Genomic DNA, 23,017 nt, shown 5'->3' on the forward strand with positions numbered 1-23,017 from the left:
TGTGGATGAATTGACAACTCATTTCACTGGTTTGGATTGGGTTGGATCTCAAACTGTGGTCTAATCACCATCACACTCTTATTAGAGGCTTCCACATGATCTAGACAATATGATTAATGTAAGAGTTCTACACTTAAGACAAGAGATCATTTAATCAGAATTGGAGGAATTACACTAGGTTTGAAAGTTCTTAGGTTCTAGGCTGAAAGAATGAGCTTAGATATATCTTTAAGAGTACTTTCATGACATTGAAGGATTTACATATTAAATAGACAAGATAGTAATGGTACAGTAGAATAAGATGAAATTCAATTGTAGTCTCTACTCAACTCAATCTATATAATATATACTATTATCTATATTTACATGTACTTTTTATCAAAATCCCAAAAACTAACTACCAATATATTTGCTGAAGTCCTTGAAATACAAAAAGTGTCACATGCAAATCGGAGCAAGTTAACCCTAATTGCATTGGTTCCAATTGTTACACCTTCAAGCATTTGCTTTCTAATAGCATGTCTCACCATCCCAGCCAACCACTGAGCTACTATTAGGTATAGGAATGGGGTCATCAGGTTTCCCTGTCTTAAACCTCTTATTGGTTTGAGTTCTTGAGTCACATTCCCATTTACCAACAAAAAAATGTAGACCCCAAACATGCATGCATCCATCCAATCCATTCCTTGCATAATTCTAGTCTACCCATTATGTACTACGTACAGAAAATCCCAACTCACAATTATACGCTTTTTCGTATCGTAATTGATAAAAGTTTTGTACCGTGAATTGAGTTTGTTCAAAGAATAAATTTTTTGAAAAGGATAAGGGTGTGAGGTACTAAAGCATATATACTCAGACAAATAGTTTTCCTTTTTACATACTTTAGATTATCTTTGAATGTAGGATTACAATACATTATATCAAAATAATGATCTAGACTCCTATGAAAAAATAATCTTCTAAACTTTAGCAAGATGACAAATTTGACAATTAAAATTAGAAAAATTATGTGAAATAACAAAAGGAATGTCATTACTATTAAGAGTTAAAGGAATTTATGGTATACATCTACAAATCTTGCATGTCAAATATTAACATTTTTACAAGAACATATAGTATTTATACTAATATTACAAGAAGCAAAATTACAATTATTTTGTAAAAAGTTTGAAAACAAACAACATATACAATTCTTTAGTAAAATTACCATTGACAATCTTCTTGGAGTGAAGCATCTCTTGGATAAAAAAAAAAATCTTTAAGAAAGGTGACTAACAAATCATCATACACTAATAAGACATTGAAAAAAAACAAACCAAGATTGAATTAAGTTAAAAAAAATTATAAAACACTAATGTAGGATAAAGTTCAACATCATTCATACGTACTACCAGAATAACATATTGATAGATAATACATGGATTTTATTAATAAGAGTAAAAGCATAATAAAATGATTGATGAAAAAGGAAAAAATAAAAATAAAACCATTGAAAAAAATGACTGGCTTGTAAAATAAATATAATCATATTACTAAAAACGGTGGACCATTAGACATAAGAGTTTTCACCTATGACATTGATGACAGAAAAAAAATAATATTAAAATGAATGAGAAAAAGACACTTTTAATACCATATCAAGAAAAAAAAATTCATGCAATCAAGATATATTATTTATAATTATAGATAATATCAAAACATACTAAACAAATGAATAGAAAATAAAATAAAAAAATTGATTATATATAATTTATATAGTATATAAAATATGTGAAAACTAAACAACTCATTATCTACATTATATGTATACTATTTAATTGCATTTTATTATAATATGTATTATATTTTGATCAATCTAAACGGTTGGTAATTGTTAAAATCTACCAGTTATATCAAAATTATTAATAATAAAGAATCTGTCAATAAAATAAAATCAATGTTATTAATTAGTGAACATGACAAAATGAATTAGACATAATCAAAATGCAACAATCCCTTTGCATTTTTAATGAAAAAAAAGTGAAAGCCAAAATATACTCACTCAGAAATCATAATTATGCCGTATCAAAATGATCTGTTATAACTTCATTTTTGCATAACATAGTTTTGAGGTGATAAACATAGTTTTGAGGTGATAAACATAGTTTTGAGGTGATAGTAGACACGTAGCAAAAATTTACGTTATAATAGATTTAATATATCATGACATATTTTTTGTTAAGTCATAGATTTAATATATTATGACATATTTTTTGTTAAGTCATATTAGAGAGAAGAAGAAGCTTGAAGCTTCTAAAATGACTCACATAAAAGAAAAAGAGGACGAACTGGAAAAAAGAAACAAGTTTCTAAAGCTAGCCAAGGTTGGGTTTCTAAATTCTAAAAATACAAAGTCTGAATCCTTATTTGAGTTCTCTGTGGAAAATTAGAATCAGAAATCCAATTTTAATACTGGACACCCATCAACCACAATTCCAGGTACAGTTGGGCAAGTGGCCAAGGGGCAATGGTCAATTTCACTTCCCCACCATTTGAGCTTATGGCTAGAATTTTGCAGTGCAAAGAGTATTGGTTCCACGCCACTACTAAGCAAGTCTCTCTTTCTTCTAAGGCCACAAAATTGCAATTCCATGTATAATGGTTTCTGAAGTGGTGAAAGATGAGTGCAGGCGAATTTTTTCAAGCCTTCAAAAAGCATTTAAAGTCATACTTCGTTCCATTACCAACAAAGCCCCATCTATTATGCGACATGTATAACTAACAACAGTGACAAGCATGTACCGAATTTTTCTAAGAAATTGGTTATTCTTTCTGCTTTCACCCTATATAGGTTATAGCTGTACTAAAAGCCTAGTGATGGACGAGGCTCCAAGGAGAGGCCGAATGAAGCTGAGTGAACACAAACCCGATCTCCTCGAAGCTTCTCCGACAAATAATACGCAGCGATAAATGTTGACAAATCTCTAGATCGAGAGAGAAATCGGAAGAGACTCTAGGAAAACACTCCAAAAACGGAGGGGATTCAACTCGAAAAACCCTAAAACCCTAGGTTGACGGAAGAACCCTAAAACGAACCAATTAATCGGTGGGAATGGTGTTTTAAACGGTGAAAATGGAAGATCCAAGGGAGGAGAAGTGTTTAATCGGTGAGAAATGGAAAACGATCGGTGGAAAATGGATTTTAATGAAGGAATAAGTTATGGTGAGGGAAAAATGTGAGAAGAAAATGGAGATTTGTGACTAACCTTGGCTGGCCAATGAAGATCTCTCAAGAGAGTGAAGACGCCGTGAAACCGAAATGGAGAGAAATGAGAGTGAGGCTGTGAGAAATGAAAGTGCTCTATCGAACGTGTGATAGGAAAGGAAATGAGACTTCCACGCGTGGCAGCGAGAGAAGGAATATGTTACACGACGTGGCTGAAGCGTGATAACGTGGCTGAGGCGCGCACGAGAAGCTTAAAATGTGGCAGCGGAGGAGTGGTTTAGCGTGGAGGATGAGAGAAAATGTAAGCATGGAAATTATGGAAGTGAGAGAAGTGCTTGAAGGTGGCTAGAGGAGTCTTGGGACTTTCTAGCTTTTTTAAGAGATAATAGTTTCTAATTTAGAAAATTTAATTCTCATACTCAAAAGTAAAAGGTAGGTTTAATCATTTTGAAAAGGTTTAATCCTTTTTTATATTCCTATTTATGTACGAATGTTTCAATTGGGTCCTCGTTTTTTAAAGTGTATCAAAATGGTTCCTAATTTTGAAAATTGATATCAATTGAGTCCTTTCCATTAAGTTGGCTGGACGGCGTTAAAAAAATTGATGAGTGGATGCTGAGATGACGAACGAACGCTCGTCCACCAGCGAACACTGGACGACCGTTCGTTCGGTGGTCGACGAGCGTTCGTTCGCTGATGGACGAGCGTTCGTTTGCTGGTGGACAAGCGTTCGTTCGTCATCTCAGCATCCACTCATCAATTTTTTTAACGCCGTCCAGCCAACTTAACGGAAAGGACTCAATTGATATTAATTTTCAAAAATAGGGACCATTTTGATACACTTTAGAAAACGAGGACCCAATTGAGACATTCGTACATAAATAGGGATGTCGAAAAGGATTAAACCTTTTGAAAATGCAGAATTGTCTCAACTAGATTTTCATATTCCTTTTTATCTTATTTAGGGTTTTATTTATGTAAAATTAAATTAATTGGAACTTTACCGTTAATTTTAATGAACGACATTAAAATTGTAATAAAATAGGATGCTCACTTTGTATGTGTAAGACATGTGACAGAGTTATATAAAATTTAATTATTTTAAATTTTAAAAAACTATCCTCTTCCTCTTATAGGAAGAACCACGAATCAGATAGCAAGCCAGAAACCCTCAGTTTGAGAGGCGAATATCAAATTGCAATCATCAACCTGCAATGGAACAACCAAATCTCAATAACATCCAAAATCGCAATAATCAAAACCCTCAAAATCTCCAACCAAACCCTCGCCGCAAAACGCATAAGCCCTCACCGCCGATCTACAAGGAAGAAGAATCTCAACCAAATTTCGAATACAGAGGGAACCTAGGATTCCCAGATCGATTTGAAGTGAAAACCCTAGTCTCAGTTTGCAAATATCAGGTATCGGCACAGAAACCTCTACGGAACCCAATCAAAAACAGAAGAAGAGGAGAAGGAAGCTTCCTCCTTGCCGCGAATTAGAACGGAGGGAAGAAGAATAACAACTGCCAACGTGCCTTCGACGCCTTTTCGTCGCGTCTTCGTGAGATCACCCCTTAAGCACGAGCCAAGGATGGTTTTCCCAAGGTTGGGTGGTCCGCGAGATTAGAGAGAAGAAGTGGCTCACATAAAAGAAAAAGAGGACGAACTGGAAAAAAGAAACAGGTTTCTAAAGCTAGCTAAGGCTGGGTTTCCAAATTCTAAAAATACAAAGTCTGAACCCTTATTTGAGTTCTCTGTGGAAAATTAGAATCAGAAATCCAATTTTAATCTGATGAAGAAATTAATTAGGAATAGAAATTAATTTGTTTTTGCTGCCATCCAGAACATGGCATTCATTATGCAGCATTTTTTCTGGTTTTTAGAAATACATATACTAGCTATTGAAAAAGTTTCAGTCATTCATAAGAGGAAGAGGATAGTTTTTAAAATTTTAACATAATTAAATTCCACGTAGCTCCACTTGTCTTACACATGCAAAGTCAGCATCCTATTTCTCTACAATTTTAACGTCGTTCATTAAAATTAATGGCAAAATCCCAATCAAGAGACTTAAGTGAGATAAAAGAATACGAAGACCTAATTAAGACGATTCTTCACAAATAAAAACATTCGAAATGATTAATCCTAAAAATTACAATAGCCATCTTCCTTACAAACTAAGCTATACAAGATAAAAAAAATCCAAAAAAGGAATACATCGTACAGGATTGCATCACCTACCTTTGTCCCCACCCCATACAAACATAAAAAACAAAAGCTGAGGTCATTGTTGTTGTTCTCTATTTGAATACTGGACACCCATCAACCACAATTCCAGGTGCAGTTGGGCAAGTGGCCAAGGGGCAATGGTCAATTTCACTTCCCCACCATTTGAGCTTATGGCTAGAATTTTGCAGTGCAAAGAGTATTAGAACACCCATAAAAGCTGTGCCTGCATCTAGTCCTGCAGATAGTACATAGTTGTACTTCTGCCACCAACGTTTGTTGTAGCGGAACACGAAGTAATTGAAGATCGTTCCAGTCAATAGCCAACTTGCAAGATTAGTAGGAGTTGCCGGTGGCATTCCAGCAAAGCCATTGCTTATGACAGGTATGTTTATGAATCGTATCCATTTCTTGCCAGGGTAGATTTTGCTCAACACCCAAATAGGAACGGGCAATACTGCTCCAATCAAGAATAACCACACAAGGTTCCTGTATAGCCCACCGGGTCCAAAGAGCCGCTTTGGTCCAATCAGACCCCATATAACAGATGAATCAAAGGTCACTCTGTATTTGGGGCATGTCCAAGGACTGTCATGGTGAAGTTTATCATCCATGCATATGTCCTTAATGCTATCCAACATCCACCAAGCCACTGCAAGGTTCATTACTCCAGCAACAAGAGTTCCCACAAGCTGTTTCGAGGTTATAGGCCAAAAATGAATCAAGCAACTAGAGAATAAGAAAAAATAATCCTAGTACGAAAGGAGTTGGATTAGGAGATTTGAAGGTGCGTATACCTGAGTGGTATACATGCATCGTGGAGGAATTTTCATGTAATGGCCTAGTTTGAGATCTGACAAGAAAGAAAGAGTATGGACGGTGGTGATTCTCGCGTAAATCTTGAAGAGCAAACTTGCAATTGGTTTTCCTGGAAGGATATAACCAATTAAGAACTGTGCTATAATGTTATACCCAGGTTGCTGCCACATGATTCAGAAAACAAACTAATGTTAAATCTCTATTGCTTCAAACTTTGCATCAAAATAAAATAGTGGAAGGGACAGGAATATTGGAGATAGTACCTGGTTGGTAGTTGCTTGAATGACACCAATTGGGAGGGTTATAACAAAAGCCAAACCAAAAGCAAGGAGCAAAGCCCACCATGGAAGTTGCACATCAGTTTTCCACACAAAGGTCGTTAGCATGGATAGTGCCATGCTCCCAAACAATATACTGAGGAACCACCATTCAGGTACTCGCTTATAAGCTTGCATTAGTCTACCATGGACATCCAATTTCGCATCACTCATCGCGAATTTACTTTGTCTCCAAATATCTCTGAGAAAAAGAAAATATTTCAGTCTCGAACTATTCTACATCTGTTACTTTAAATTTAGAAAGATTTACTCAGAAGTGATTTAAAAGTGATCTCATATAAAGTGACTTCAGGCGATCGAGTTATAAATAAATTCATGTTAAAAGCGTAACCTACCTGCCATAAAAGAGTGCCACGTGAGTGAGGGTAGCAGTAAATCTTGCAAAACCCGATCCAATTGATAATGCAAACAGAGGACTAAGGTATAACTTGCCGTATTGGTTGTATGCATCAATGTTAAGATCATACTCAGGGGTTAAGATCTTGGTAGTGTCATATATATGTCCAGAAGACGTGAACAATTGGTTAGAAAATATAGGAAACTTACGGGCATCAAAAGTGTTGAACTTCCAGTAACACACAGGCACAATGATATATATGAACATGATAAATCCGACTCCCACATTAACAACGGAAGTCCATGGTGAAACAAGGGGGCTCCCACTGTAAGCTGAAATCCCTGCCCAATCAAATGTGAAGGCACCAATCCCAAGTCCATGATAACCTGATCCAACTTGCTGTGCAGTGATGCTATTTGGCCATGCCCAGCAAACCCACGAGAAGAAGGTTAAGATCGTGAACAGATAGCCAGGGAATGCATAATACAAGAAGCTTGCACCCATGGCAATGAGGAAAAACTTCATCCTAGTAAAACCTTTTGATTTCTGCTCCTTTTCATGGAGTGCCCTGTAGCATAAGGTTATATTGATGTAATCAAAGTAGCATTAGAGGATATAATAAATGACTAAATAGAAGAATGTGTAAACAAACGGTTAAATTGTTCATTGGGAAGTTCCAGCAGTTAGCTTAGCATAGCACTTAGCACCAGACAAAATGAAACATCACACATAATTAAACAGTTTAATAAAACATGACATTTAAGAAAAGAACAAGAATGAACCTAAAGAGTGACACTTGAGCAAGGTTTGCAGGCCACCACATTTCAACGGGATCAACCAGATACCTCCTCAGAATCCCAGCCCATCCATACCCCAACATCTGCAACTCAATCATTCACAATAATAGTAAGTTTAAAAGCAAATTTCAACAAACAGATTGAACAGAATATATGCTCCAAAGAAAAGAAAAACATATAAGAAGAAACAGATTTTTATATTAAAAAAAAGCATACCAATGAAAGAAATTTTATATCCTTACAGATCTCAAAGACAGACTTCATTTTAATCTTTTAATAAATATACATTCAGACTGAATTATTTATGTCCCATCCACCCATCACCCACAAATCTCTTTACGAAGAGAAGAGAAAAATAATAATTATCTTTAAAAGTTCCCTTAAATAATAAATTAAAAATATTACCAAACCAAACACTTTCTAAAAGTTCCACCCTTTTACTCAAAGGAATGAATAAAAAGCAAAGATACAAAATTTGAAAGAGGTAAGTGAACCTGAGTAGTTAAGACGATGAGGAGGGCGCACAGAAAGCTCAAACTCTGTTTATAATAAGCTTTCATGACAATAATGGCGGCAATGGAGTTACCATCACCCCCTCCAAAGGACACCCCACAGTTTGCGAAGATGGTGATGATCACATGCTCCTTCATGTTGAAGGGTCCAGGATTTAAGGTGAAGCGCCACCCCAGAAAGCTGTACTCTTTGGAGGGAAGCGTGGATGCCATGAACCTTCCTATGGGAAGAACGACGATTTGAATTAGAATGACAGAGATGGTGAGTGGCTGAGTCCTGAAAGCAAAGAACGTGTTCAGGAATATTAAGAGCACGCATGATGTCAATCCCAGAAACCATGCTCGGAAAGTCATCACCGGAAGTGATGGATCGTCGGTTTCGGGCACCACTAGAGCCACCTCCTCCACTGGACAGCGGTCCGGCGGAGAATCTCCGTTTTCGACCATTGAGTGAATGTAGGTAGGAAATCGGAGATGGATACACTGTCAGAAAAAACAGAGTGTTTTGTTTATCTGAGAGTGAGAGTTGCTCAAGTTGACAAAATGTCACTCTACGTACTCCTTATAACGGAGAGTGAGATTTTATGTATATTCCCAAAGTGCCCCATTGTAATGCTGTAATTTTATGTTATTTTTCATAACAACATGTTTTTATAACTAAGGAGTTGTATATTTTTCTAAACCATTGATATCTAGTATCAGGTTTCCATATATTTCTAAACTATTGATAATTAATGATTTTTCTAACAATCTTATCAGTAATTAATATTTTCCTAAACCATTATAATTAATTTTTATATCACACGGAAAATAATATTTTAACGTCTAAAAATAACTCTTTCATAATCTCTTCTTAAAGGTAATATGATAATTCAAACAAAATTAATTGTAAATAATATATATATATAATATTAGGTGTTTATAGTTTTCTAAACCATTGTTATTATATGCTTTTTTAAACAATCGTATTTAATACTTTCTTAAACCATCATAATTAATTTTTATCTCACACGGAAAATAATATTTTAACGTCTAAAAATAGCTCTTTCATAATCTTCTCTTAAAAGTAATATGATAATTCAAACAAAATTAATTGTAAAAAATATATATATAGTATTAGGTGTCTATAGTTTTCTAAACCATCGATAGTTAATGTTTTTTTTAGAAATCTTACCCGTAATTAATATTTTCTTAAACCATCATAATTAATTTTTATCTCACACGGAAAATAATCTTTTAACGTCTAAAAATAACTCTTTCATAATCTCCTCTTAAAGGTAATATGATAATTCAAACATCAAACAAAATTAATTGTAAAAAATATATATCTAGTATTAGGTGTCTATAGTTTCCAAAACCATTGATAGTCAATGCTTTTTTAAACAATCTTACCGGTAATTAATACTTTCTTAAACCATCATAATTAATTTTTATCTCAGACGGAAAATAATCTTTTAACGTCTAAAAATAGCTCTTTCATAATCTCCTCTTAAAGGTAATATGATAATTCAAACAAAATTAATTGTAAAAAATATATATCTAGTATTAGGTGTCCATAGTTTTTTAAACCATTGATAGTTAATGCTTTTTTTAACAATCTTACCAGTAATTAATACTTTCTTAAACAATCATAATTAATTTTTATCTCACACGGAAAATAATCTTTTAACGTCTAAAAATAACTCTTTCATAATCTCCTCTTAAAGGTAATATGATAATTCAAACAAAATTAATTGTAAAAAATATATATCTAGTATTAGGTGTCTATAGTTTCCAAAACCATTGATAGTCAATGCTTTTTTAAACAATCTTACCGGTAATTAATACTTTCTTAAACCATCATAATTAATTTTTATCTCAGACGGAAAATAATCTTTTAAGGTCTAAAAATAACTCTTTCATAATCTCCTCTTAAAGGTAATATGATAATTCAAACAGAATTTATAGTAAAAAATATATATCTAGTATTAGGTGTCCATAGTTTTCTAAACCATTGATATTTAATGTTTTTTTTAACAATCTTACCGGTAATTAATACTTTCTTAAACAATCATAATTAATTTTTATCTCACACGGAAAATAATCTTTTAACGTCTAAAAATAACTCTTTCATAATCTCCTCTTAAAGGTAATATGATAATTCAAACAAAATTAATTGTAAAAAATATATATCTAGTATTAGGTGTCTATAGTTTCCAAAACCATTGATAGTCAATGCTTTTTTAAACAATCTTACCGGTAATTAATACTTTCTTAAACCATCATAATTAATTTTTATCTCAGACAGAAAATAATCTTTTAACGTCTAAAAATAGCTCTTTCATAATCTCCTCTTAAAGGTAATATGATAATTCAAACAAAATTAATTGTAAAAAATATATATCTAGTATTAGGTGTCCATAATTTTTTAAACCATGGATAGTTAATGCTTTTTTAACAATCTTACCAGTAATTAATACTTTCTTAAACAATCATAATTAATTTTTATCTCACACGGAAAATAATCTTTTAACGTCTAAAAATAACTCTTTCATAATCTCCTCTTAAAGGTAATATGATAATTCAAACAAAATTAATTGTAAAAAATATATATCTAGTATTAGGTGTCTATAGTTTTCTAAACCATTGATATTTAATGCTTTTTTTAACAATCTTACCAGTAATTAATACTTTCTTAAACAATCATAATTAATTTTTTTCTCACACGGAAAACAATCTTTTAACGTCTAAAAATAACTCTTTCATAATCTTCTCTTAAAGGTAATATGATAATTCAAACAAAATTAATTGTAAAAAATATATATCTAGTATTAGGTGTCTATAGTTTCCAAAACCATTGATAGTCAATGCTTTTTTCAACAATCTTACCGGTAATTAATACTTTCTTAAACCATCATAATTAATTTTTATCTCAGATGGAAAATAATCTTTTAACGTCTAAAAATAGCTCTTTCATAATCTCCTCTTAAAGGTAATATGATAATTTAAACAAAATTAATTGTAAAAAATATATATCTAATATTAGGTGTCCATAGTTTTTTAAACCAATGATATTTAATGCTTTTTTTAACAATCTTAGGTAATTAATACTTTCTTAAACAATCATAATTAATTTTTATCTCACACGGAAAATAATCTTTTAACGTCTAAAAATAACTCTTTCATAGTCTCCTCTTAAAGGTAATATGATAATTCAAACAAAATTAATTGTAAAAAATATATATCTAGTATTAGGTGTCTATAGTTTCCAAAACCATTGATAGTCAATGCTTTTTTAAACAATCTTACCGGTAATTAATACTTTCTTAAATCATCATAATTAATTTTTATCTCAGACGGAAAATAATCTTTTAACGTCTAAAAATAACTCTTTCATAATCTCCTCTTAAAGGTAATATGATAATTCAAACAAAATTAATTGTAAAAAATATATATCTAGTATTAGGTGTCTATAGTTTCCAAAACCATTGATAGTCAATGCTTTTTTTAACAATCTTACCGGTAATTAATATTTTCTTAAACCATCATAATTAATTTTTATCTTAGACAGAAAATAATCTTTTAACGTCTAATATATATATATATATATATATAAATAAAACAAAAAATGTAAAACTAAAGAGAATCGATCTGCAGGAGGTTACCGATTAATGGGAGAGTTGGTGTTGTTTTGTTGGAATGTCTGACAGTGGTTTGAGAAAAAATTAAAATAATATGATTAGAATGGAAAAGAAGAAGAAGGTAAGGAAGGTTTGAAATCAAAAGAGGATCTGGAAGAGGAAGAGTGTGAGAGCGAGGTGTTTACCCTAGAAAGTATTTTATTTTAAACTTAAAATAAAATAAATTCTACCCCCATGTGCCACGACATAATTAAATTATTCGTCAGCATGGCACGATACATTAAATTTAACACTGTCCACTAAAATTAACGGCAAGGGCATTATTGATTCAGTTTTACCAAATTAGGGATGCAATTGATCACTTCCAAAATTGGAGTACTCAATTGAAATGAACACACAAATATAAGAACTTCCGAACCTATTAAACCTAAAATCAAAGTGCTATCTGTTTATTTTTTTATTTATTTTAACTAAGATAAGATTTTTTTAATTCTTGAAAAAGCAAAAATAATATTTGTTAAAGAACCCTTACATGAAAGCTATGGATGTGATTTATTAATGTGATTTGGGTTGACTCAAAATATATTATGATATGAAGACCACGTACGTACGGTATAAATACAAATCCTAAAAGTTGTATTTATTTATTATTCTCTTACATTTACATATGGTCACTTTTTTGTATTTTTTTTATGATAGTCTATAAAGATTTGTGATTAGTGATAACTTTTGCTTAATTCCTGGTTTTTATATTTTTAAAATTATTTGGGATGGCGAGGAAGTTTTCAAGATGGTTGCTTGTTTTTGTTGAATTTGGTTGTAAGAGATACAAGTGTATGGTCATAAAACATAAAGTTTATAATGTTCCAATGATATGCTTTATATGTGCGGTGCCCTTCAACCTCTTCGTTTAGTCAAAAGGGTTATAGAAATATGATCATAAATTAAATTTTATAAAAAAAATATTATTACACACCACATAATAATAATTTTATGGTTTATTAACGAAAAAATAATGGTACGATAGAAAATTTATTGTGTGTAATCATTTTTATTATAATTTTTCAATTTAAGCCCTATATAACTAGCACATGTCACAATAACTTTTATTTATATTACCTTTTACTATAATAAGATATTGTTGGGATATTTTACTAAAAACTTGATATCAATAAATTACTTTATATATATATATATATATATATATATATAAAAGGAAAAGAATACTATCTTTTTTAAATTTAAATTTTCAAGAGGTACAACAAAGATATTTTTTTTAAAGTATCTTTTTTACATACTTTAGATGATCTTTGAATGTAGGATTACAATGCATTATATCAAAATAATGATCGAGACACCTCGTTAAGTGAAGTAAAAGAATAATCTTCTAAACTTTAGCAAGATGCCAAATTTGAAAATTGGAATTAGAAAAATTATGTGAAATAACAAAAGGAATGTCATCATTACTCAAGAGTTGAAAGACTTTATCGGAGACATGTCCAAATCTTGCGTGCAAAACATTAACATTTTTGCAAAAACCGATAGTATTTATACTAGTATTACACGAAGCAAAATTACAATTATTTCGTGACAAATTCAAAAAAAAAAACAGCACATACAATTCTTTAATAAAATTACCATTGACAATTTTCTTGGAGTGAAGCCTCTCTTGAATAAAAAAAATAATCTTTAAGAAAGATGATTAACAAATCATCATACACTAATAAGACATGGACAAAAAAAAATACCAAAATTGAATCAAGATAAATTTTTTTTATAAAACACTAATGTAGGATAAACTTGAACATCATCCATACCTACTACAAGAATAACATATTGATTGGGTAATACATGGATTTTATTAATAAGAGTAAAAGCATAATAAAATGATTGATAAAAAGAAAAAAAAAACTAAACCATTGAAAAAAAATGACTGGCATGTAAAATAAATATAATCATATTACTAAAAACGGTCGACCATTAGACATAGGAGTTTTTCAATGCGAAAAAAAATACTTTTAATACCATATCAAGAAAAAAGAAAATAAAATAATTAATTAAATCAAGATATATTATTTATACTTATACATAATATCAAAATATACTAAACAAATGAATAGAAAAGAAAATAAAAAAAAATTGATTATATATAATATATATAGTATATAAAATTTGTGAAAACTAAACAACTTATTATCTACATTATATCTATACTATATAATTATATTTTATTATAATATGTATTAAAATTTTAACAACAAACATGGTTTTGTAGGAATCACATTGCAGCTGTTTGTAAAAAATTCAGCTCATAAACTTAATCTAACCCAAACTTAAACATGGAAACTTTAATCCAGTAAATGTTGCTGTATCTTCTTACAGTAAGATATATATGCGTTGCTACTTTTGAAAGTATTCATGCAGCAGGAATCATTATAAGAAAAAATTTGATTTAACAACTGTCAATCCAAACGGTTGGTAATGGATAAAATCTATCCACAAATCAAAATTATTAATAATAAAGAATCTGTCAATAAAATAAAATCCTCATTGGTAATGTTATTGATTAGTTAACATGACAAAGGATCAAAATTCAATAGCAATCCCTTTGCATTTTTAATGAAAACAAAAAGTGAAAGCCAAAAGATACTCTTCATTTATGAAGTAAACTATTTAAGATACACTAGCTAAAGTTATAATGCTTGAAAGATCCATTCATTCAGGGAAACCATAAGTTACAACAATTATGAGTCAATTCATATGTGCCATCAAAGTTGTAGTTTCCCAAATTAAGACATTTTTTGCTGAAGTATCAATCCATGCATATTGTTGTTGCTGTGCATACTCTGGAGGACCTCAACTGAGTTGGAAATAATCCAAGTATGCCAATTTATCTGGATTTCATCAATTTAATAATTGAAGTGATTATCAACATCATATATAACTACTCAATGCAAAGTTTGAATCATAAATCAAGTAATGATCCATTTCAAGTTTCACCAATGAGCAGAAGAAGATACATGAAAAGAAAGGTAATATATTTTAGATGGAAATCAACTTAATAATCTTTTGGTTTACCTTAAATAAAGATTTATAAAAGGCAAACATTTCAAAACAATCTTAGAGAATATCAAAGCCTAACTTTCTCAAAAAGCTTAAATTCTTAGGAGGAAGCTTATGAATCCCATGCTGGAAACTGTTGGGGTTGAGCTTGGAAGCTTGGATGACAATAATTATAAATATATACTTCATCATCTTAACTCTATTTCTTATTTTGAACACAAAGACAGAGTACAATGAAAATACTTTACAACCACCATTCCAGAATAATAATATTTTAAGGTTGTCTCTTTTTAGAATAGTAATAAGAAAAAATACCCTCAACTTTTTAACCATTTTTGTGTCTCTTTTTAATGTAAGTGTTCTTGTATTACTTAATTAAATGTAGGAGTATTTAGAAAAAAAAAATAGTTTAAGAAACTAAAAGGACGATTATTTTAGAAAATAATTAAAGCTAAAAAGATTGTTATGTGAATGGAGGGAGTAGTAAGTTTCTCCATATACATACATACATATATATTTATATTTATTTATTTGTGTGTGTATGAAAGATGCATGGACACTTCCTTAAAAGAATACATGAATTGAACCAAAGAATTAGCTTTTCATTTCATAATGTTAAATAAATGATTGAAGTACAAAAAGATTACATGTATTTTATTTTATATACATAAAAGATAACACATCCCATGCATGACCCAGGTAATCACACTAGTACAAATCAATGTTATATGATGCTGAACATCCAAACTTCCCTTCTGATAATAAACAAATCCCTCCTACGAAAAGTAGAGAATAGTTTCTAAGAATATTTTCATTGCTTCACAGTTCATCCCCATCTCTAGTTCTCTTTTGTAACTTTTATCCTTATGAATTAGTTGTTCTACACTTCCTATGAAAAGTACATGTTTTTGTCCTTTGGTTGCTGTTGCATGTTCAGATCCTATTGCAGCCACTCCTACAGATTTCTTTATCTATCCTATGAGTCGGGGGAGCTCTATGGATGATATGTCTCTAGGAATCTCTAGTACTTTCAATTTATGATGGTATTCAGGCTGAGCACAATATTCTTAGATCTTGTCACTGTTTCTCTCATTACAACCATTCCCAACATCAAACACTAAGAAACATGCTTTCCATCAAACACTAATTTAGTATAAAGTCTAGTGTAATAACAGATCATTTCATGCAATCTTCTACATGACTGAATTTTAAAACAAACTGATAATTCATACAGAAAACTTTCACCAACTGACGAAGCTACCTTGTAAATAAACCATACAGTGAAGAAATAGACCTTGTTGTAGCTTTGTCAGTGTCTGTATCAGTTGAGGTGCAAACATTGATTGCAATGAATATGAAGAAAGCAAAATAAATTACCAGAAAGAGTCTCTCTCATGCCACGCTGCTCTTTAGCTCTTATTGATTGTCTTGCTCATTTTGCCTTTCAACATCAATGCAGGGAGCGCTGATTGCAACTTCTCCAGAGACATTTCGGAGGACAGTGGTTTCTGTATGCATAGTAGATCTTGATTCAGATAATTCCACGGCTTGTGCTTCTTCATTGTTCTGTGACTGTGACTGTTGCAGTTGTCAGTATATATGTGATGCATGACCATTGATCAATAATCTAATAAGTCCAGTACTATTGAGAACAACAACTCATCTAATATAAACAATAATTCAATTGAATTGCTATAAATTCGCCTACAGTTTCTAATCCATACTTTCTTTGTAGAAAATCAGAAGATTTATACGCAGATATATCAATATTGAATTATATGCATCCATATTAATATAAGTATGTTTACACTTAGAATTTTGAAAAGGTATATTGTATTGATTTGTCATTAACGCTGAACATGTGGCTTGAAAAAGGGTCAAGATTAAAACCATGTGGGACAAAGTAGTAACTTGCAAGCACTCCTTCTCAAACAGTTATAAATTAAATAGTCATAAAACTATTTATATATAAAAATTCAGTGCTGAAAAAGGATCCTACAAAACTATTGAAGTTGCTGACATCTACCTGCATATCAGATGTCTGTGTGGAAGATTTAGCTATGGTTAGTAAGGAGAAGCGGCAGAGAGGGCAGGTGGTGTGGGTGGCAAGCCAAAGATCAATGCAGCTCATATGAAATGTGTGGCCACATGCAGGTATCTGTTGAAGCCTATCCTCTGGCTGGTAGTCCAAAAGGCACACTGAGCATCTACAACAAAGCATATCATGCATGAAGAAAGCTAAAAATACGAAACAGTTGTTTCCTGGTCCAACAAAAGAGGCTCAAAGCTAAGGGCATCACGAGCAAGTCCTAGAACATTATTTGGGACATTTCTTTAACAGATTTCCTGACATCAGCTGACATTAACTCCAGAAAGAACACTGCAAGTTGTCCCGTCCTTAAGTATTTACTTAACTTCAACTACAACATTAACAGAATCAGAGCCCAGTAATGATATGGCTAGGTGGAAGACAACTGTCACCCTAAGAGTTACCTTTTGAGATTAAATTAGACCTAAACTTAAATTCTAAGATAGCATCAAAATCAATCCTAATAATTATTACTAGACATATCCTGTCACTTATTAGTAGACCTCCTGTAACAAATGTTCAGTCCTGCGAACTTCTCGTTCTCACTAAAATGTTTAATCATCAACGTAAAATGTGTTGAAAATTCTACATTGTTAGATATAATTAAAATACAGTACATAAGTAGGAAAAGATAAGTTTTAGGTTGAGCTAGGCCGTACCAATGATTCTAACACATTACCGAAGTCTATCTTACAATTGGACCTTGGTCAGGACACTCAAAATTGTCTAGCCTTCAATTTAAGGTAGATGTTAGAGATCTCACATGAGCTGGTAACATGACTAAAACAGTGTATAAATTTGAGAAGCAACTCTGATCCAATGGCCCCTGATTAACTTGGTTTTAGAGTTTAGTAAGGCGTAAACTCAAATTCAAACATGATATCAGAGTCTATCGTTTGCCCTATAGAGCGATCATCATGAGGTCAAAGTGAATGGCTAGTTCTATCAATCTCATGCTCAAAATTTCTAATGCTAGACGTGAAAGGGATGTGTTAGAAATCCCCATTAACAACTAAAACAACCTAAATAAGTTTTGGCTGTGTTTGCTCCAAGTCCATATTCTAAGAAAGGGGAAACAACAAGTGATAAAAGAAAATGAACTCACTGGGTGTCTTTGACAGAGAAGCTTTCCTTGTAGACAATAATGGGCAACATCTCTCTGAGTTCCTTGTTCAAGCCCAATTCAGCCTGGCAGAGCAGCACCCAGAAGCAAATTGAACAGAAAGAAATGCGAATGAATCGAAGAGGGTAAAAAAGAATGTTACTTTGCTTACAGTGGAGATGGCATTGTGGTTGTGGTCGTTGTCGTTGTTGGGAAGACCAAAGTTGGTGATCCAATGGAGCCTGGTTCGCGGTCGGAGGTAGAAGAGGTAGAAGAGAAAGAGGAGAATGAGAGTGAAGAAGATGGGGACACAGAAGATGAAGGCTCTGTAGAGTCTGAGTTCGGTTGAAGCCTCAGATCTGGTGGCGGCGGCGCTGGCGGTGGTGGACCAACAGCCGCAAGAAGAGTCGGAGTCGGAGCAGCCGCAGGAATAGCCTTCAGACATCACTCACTCCAACATCCAATGTACAACAAACACATAAGTGTGAATGTTAAATGTGATGGATGATGTTGTGTTGCGTAAGGACAGAGAACTGAATAATTCACTCTGTGAAGACACATCAAATTCAATGATCTTTCCCACTGCAATTCAACACAAACGGATATAAAATAATTCATTATTTAGTTCTTATGCATTTTATTTTCTTTTTTTACCACCTTTATGTCAAAAATATAAAATAATTTCCATAAAACATTTTTAATTTTTTTACCACATATTTAAGGCTCCTGTACTTGTATTAAATAAGTGGCTGGAATTGAGATGTCAAGTGAAATATCATTATCTCGTATTAAATTTTATGAGTGAAAAGCCTATTAAATATTAGGAGAGAATGAAAAACAAAAATTGAAAGAATACATATCATCACTATTTTAAATGAAAAAGAGGTGATATATAAATAAAAAAGTAAAATATATACAGAATGAAATTAAAGTTAAAATTAAGTATATTTGTCATTATTTATAATTATTTATTTTATTTATTATGCACATTAAATATTGATCCGTTTAAGTTTTTAAGTGTTACTTTATGCGTTTTAAATATATTTATGTACACTAATTTTGATATTTTATATTTTATATTTTGAAGACAAAATAAATAAATAATATCAAAAATTCAATAGAAAATTTAATTATTGTTAAGATAAAAGTACATTTGATCTAAAATAAATTTTTTATTAAATAAATTTGGTCTATTTAAAATTGGGGGTGAAATATGGACTTTTTATCTTTTATTTTTTTTCAAAAAGTGTAGTGTAAGTTTGATATCTTATTATCTTGGAAAGTTTAACTTGTAGTCTATTAGTTTCTTTAAGAGTCTATTTTATATAAAAGTTTTTCCACACGAATGTGATAATGTGTACAACAAAACCTTCTTCTATCATATATATTGGATAACTTTAATTATTTTCTCATTTTAATCATTTATTCCATTTTTTTCTAGTTTACTTTTATTTATCAATTATATATTAACTTTTTTTTAAAATTTTTTTTAGAAATTTGAGTTGGCATACATTAAAAGAAAAGGGATTAGAAACATAAGAATAAAGTGTGAACATAGGATTAAAAACGAAGAAGATGACAATTGGTTGTGATTGATTTAAATGGAAAGGAAATAGGATAAAAATGGAAAAGAAAAAATAATTTTAATCTTTCTTTATATGAATGAATGGAAAGTAAGGGAGATATAAATAATAAAAATCAAGTAGAAAAAGAAATTGTTTAAATGTTATAAGTAACGGGAAAATACATCATAAATGACATATATTCATACATGAAAGATGTTTACAATGTTCTAGATATGTCTAAGGAAATAACTCCATAACCAAATGAATAGTATTAAATTGGAAAGTAAAAATAAATTGTAAAAATTATACCCTTTTCACCATTTTCTTGACAATCGACAGGTATCAAAAGTAGTCGTAGTATGGCACAAGGAGAAAAAAATATTTTAGTTTTTTCTATTAACGTTGGAGTGTAGAAAACAATAATCCAATATCAAATGCAAGCTTAACTTAACCGCTTTTTTAATCAAAATTCGTTGGTTGTTTCACCTGTCTCCCAATAATTTCATCCTACATTTTATTAAATTTCAAAATCTAACAAGACATTTTTCAAAACTTTATCAAATTTTAAAATTTAACGAAGAAAATAAAAAATCTATCATCAAATTTCAAAATTCGACGAAATCTTGAAAAATACTTCATTGAATTTTGAAGAAAAAATCCTCATCAACCACAAAAAAAGGGGTGTAAAAGTTTTTGAATTGGAAAAGACAGTTTTGAAATTTTTTAAAAAAATATGGAGGTGTAAGATAAAATAATCGGAGGTGCACGATGAAAACAGCAAAATTCGTTTTATACAGCCCAAAATGTGAAGGCCCAAAACTCTCTATTCCCTCACCTTTTTCAAATGCTACAATCATTCGTCATTTCTCATATAAAACTAGAACTATCCCATACCAAGTAAATTAAAGATTAAATAAATAAAATAATTTAAAACTAACTCACATGTATATAAAAAAACACAAGTTATTACAATTTTCATCACCAAAATTTCTCACTTTTGTCTTAATCTTGATGGTGCTCTCCCACATCTATTTGATGCTGTTCCTTTATTTCCTTTATTCACAAAAACAAAAATTACTGAGTACGTATATAATAGTAATTTCAACGTTTGAAACTATCTTACTATGGGTATATATATATATATACCCACTAAATTATGTGTTTATTCCAATATAAAAATATGTTCTCTAAATTATAGTTAAATTCTTAAAACATGGCAGATTGAATTTATAATTTATAAATGGTGTGCTCGTTAAAATTTGAATTTGAAATATTTAAATCTTTAACTGAATAAAATATAGATGGAAGTGTTGGGGGCAGTTTGAAATAGAAACCTTAATTGTACGGAGAACAAATGGCGCATGTTGCCCACTAACCGTCAAAACCGACAAGAGTGGGGGGAGAGAGCAATCCTCTGCATGGAGTCCACCTACGCCCCCAGAAGGCATCTCCGACCAGATATTGCCACGTCAGAAAGATGAGAAAAGAAAAACATGCATATCCATATTTGAAAAAGATTTAGTGTGGTGTGGGTGAAGATTGAGGAAGAAGCATTGAAAATGGAAAGAGAGTTGGAGAGAGGGTACGTGAAGAAGGGACCATGGAGCAGAGAAGAAGATGAAGTTCTTCTGAGACATGTCAGAAAGTATGGTCCAAGAGAGTGGAGCTCCATTCGATCCAAAGGCTTCTTGCCGCGAACAGGAAAATCTTGTCGCCTTAGATGGGTTAACAAACTTAGACCAAACTTGAAGACGTGAGAGTTTACTTCTCACTCTCTCTCTCATCCTTTTCTTTGCATGCATGCATGCATGAATTCTTGTGTGTTAGTGTTAACCTGTGCATGACTTGTAGTATAAGAACTTTGGTGCTTTGTTACCAGTATTAGTGACAAAGTTATCTGTTTGTTTCTCCTATGATCTGTCCCACAGAGTTTGATCATGCAGAATCTGACTCTGAGGGAAAACTACGAAGAAAACCAGATTCATTTTTCGATCTAAAATCTAACATCCTGGGTTTTCTACGAAACTATTGTTAAATTCAAAAGTGATTTTGATTGCTACTATTGATAATGACGATGGTGTAGGTGTTGGTGTTGTAGTACTAATGATGATGCGATGATGTACACATTTTGATTGTTTTGTTTTACGAGGAAAGTTTGGAATGTGTAGTGGATGCAAGTTTTCGGCAGAAGAAGAGAGATTGGTGATAGAAATGCAGACACAGTTTGGGAACAAATGGGCCAAAATTGCAACATATTTGCCGGGGAGAACAGACAATGATGTGAAAAACTTTTGGAGCAGTCGGAGAAAAAGGTTGGAGAGGATGTTGCAGAAGCCAACAACGTTAAAGTTGCAGAAAAGCAAGGGAAAAACTCCTCTTACTCAAGTGCTAGCGGATAAGGTATATGTATCTATTCAGTGTCTATAGAAAGAATATGTAATATATAAATATAACACTTCGTTATTGTTGTTGGACCCTCCTAAGTTTGGGAGAGTCTTTACTACTAAAGTGGTCAGAAATTACACACATTCAGGGTTTTGTAACCATTGGTTTTATCACAAGCTTAGATGTGTCAGTAATTTCACTGTAGCAGGGTTTTCGTATCTTTTATAAAATGCTCTATTTAATACATAACAGCTATTTCAGGCTCCTCCATGCAGTTCAAACCAGGTGGAGGAAAACCTTTGTTACACTACTTCCTACATGGGAAACACCGAGGTGTTCGAGATGATCAACCTTCAAGATTTGGTAAAGCCAAACTATGAACAGATGGAAAATGATTACTTGAGTGCAGTTGAGGTTGAGGCCACCCATCTTCACACAGTACCATCGTTTGAGTCTTCATCAGGGAACAACTTCCCTCTGCTCCCTGAGCCACTAATCGACTTTCCACTCTTCCCAGAGTGCCAGGACCTTCTTCCAGAGACCTTTGATCCAAATTTTATTGATGGGTTCGATGAGAAGAAGTGCTCAGAATGCGTATGCAGCCAGAAGCTTGGGACCGGGTTGCCTACTCTTGGATTGGAGGAAAATTATCAAATTACAACTTCAAAAGTCTTATTCAAGGACTTCCCAAGTGAGATTTTTGAATACTTTGAGCAGATTCCAACCTCAACAAAACAATGAACTGTTATCTTTTGATTGGAGTGCTAACTGCTATGCCCTGTAATCGTTTTCCTACTTTACATGTGCCATCTTTTTGGTATACTGTCAAAACTAGATGTTTGCCAATCTATGAACTTATATCAGGTTGCTTGAATCAATCAAGGAAAAACTCAAACTGAACAATATCTAATTAGTCATTGAACTTAATACTTGCACATTTGAGTGTTTCCCATA

The 23,017-nt window shown here is 31.9% G+C and overlaps 3 protein-coding genes and 1 long non-coding RNA gene across 5 annotated transcripts; 1 reads left to right on the forward strand and 3 right to left on the reverse strand.

Annotated features, from left to right (window-relative positions):
• Positions 1–223: 223 nt before the first annotated feature.
• LOC128196786 (uncharacterized) lies at positions 224–3,706 on the reverse strand. The gene is made up of 2 exons (XR_008249164.1): positions 3,249–3,706; positions 224–2,688 (listed from the first exon to the last, which is right to left on the reverse strand). It is a non-coding gene; the product is annotated as an uncharacterized LOC128196786 (long non-coding RNA).
• Positions 3,707–5,409: 1,703 nt separating this feature from the next.
• Positions 5,410–8,916, reverse strand: LOC108320736 (oligopeptide transporter 3). Its single transcript, XM_017552252.2, has 6 exons — positions 8,222–8,916; positions 7,713–7,810; positions 6,929–7,498; positions 6,519–6,774; positions 6,234–6,416; positions 5,410–6,128 (listed from the first exon to the last, which is right to left on the reverse strand). Exons 1-6 carry the CDS (start codon positions 8,684–8,686, stop codon positions 5,511–5,513), a joined length of 2,190 nt encoding a protein of 729 aa, XP_017407741.1. The 5' UTR covers positions 8,687–8,916; the 3' UTR covers positions 5,410–5,510.
• Positions 8,917–14,492: 5,576 nt separating this feature from the next.
• LOC108320723 (RING-H2 finger protein ATL7) lies at positions 14,493–18,699 on the reverse strand. 2 transcript variants are annotated; one of them, XM_017552240.2, is made up of 5 exons: positions 18,286–18,699; positions 18,117–18,199; positions 16,949–17,129; positions 16,300–16,500; positions 14,493–14,753 (listed from the first exon to the last, which is right to left on the reverse strand). In XM_017552240.2, the coding sequence occupies exons 1-4, from the start codon at positions 18,556–18,558 to the stop codon at positions 16,339–16,341; spliced, it is 699 nt and encodes a 232-aa protein (XP_017407729.1). In that variant the 5' UTR covers positions 18,559–18,699; the 3' UTR covers positions 14,493–14,753; positions 16,300–16,338. The 2 variants fall into 2 exon arrangements, with proteins under 2 accessions (XP_017407729.1, XP_052734378.1); XM_052878418.1 differs by having other exon boundaries at positions 18,277–18,699.
• Positions 18,700–21,838: 3,139 nt separating this feature from the next.
• On the forward strand, positions 21,839–22,804 carry LOC108320728 (probable transcription factor MYB58). The gene is made up of 2 exons (XM_017552245.1): positions 21,839–22,078; positions 22,316–22,804. The coding sequence occupies exons 1-2, from the start codon at positions 21,839–21,841 to the stop codon at positions 22,802–22,804; spliced, it is 729 nt and encodes a 242-aa protein (XP_017407734.1).
• Positions 22,805–23,017: the final 213 nt, after the last annotated feature.

The sequence above is a fragment of the Vigna angularis genome, chromosome 5 (assembly GCF_016808095.1).
Source record: "Vigna angularis cultivar LongXiaoDou No.4 chromosome 5, ASM1680809v1, whole genome shotgun sequence".
Classification (NCBI taxonomy): domain Eukaryota; kingdom Viridiplantae; phylum Streptophyta; class Magnoliopsida; order Fabales; family Fabaceae; genus Vigna; species Vigna angularis.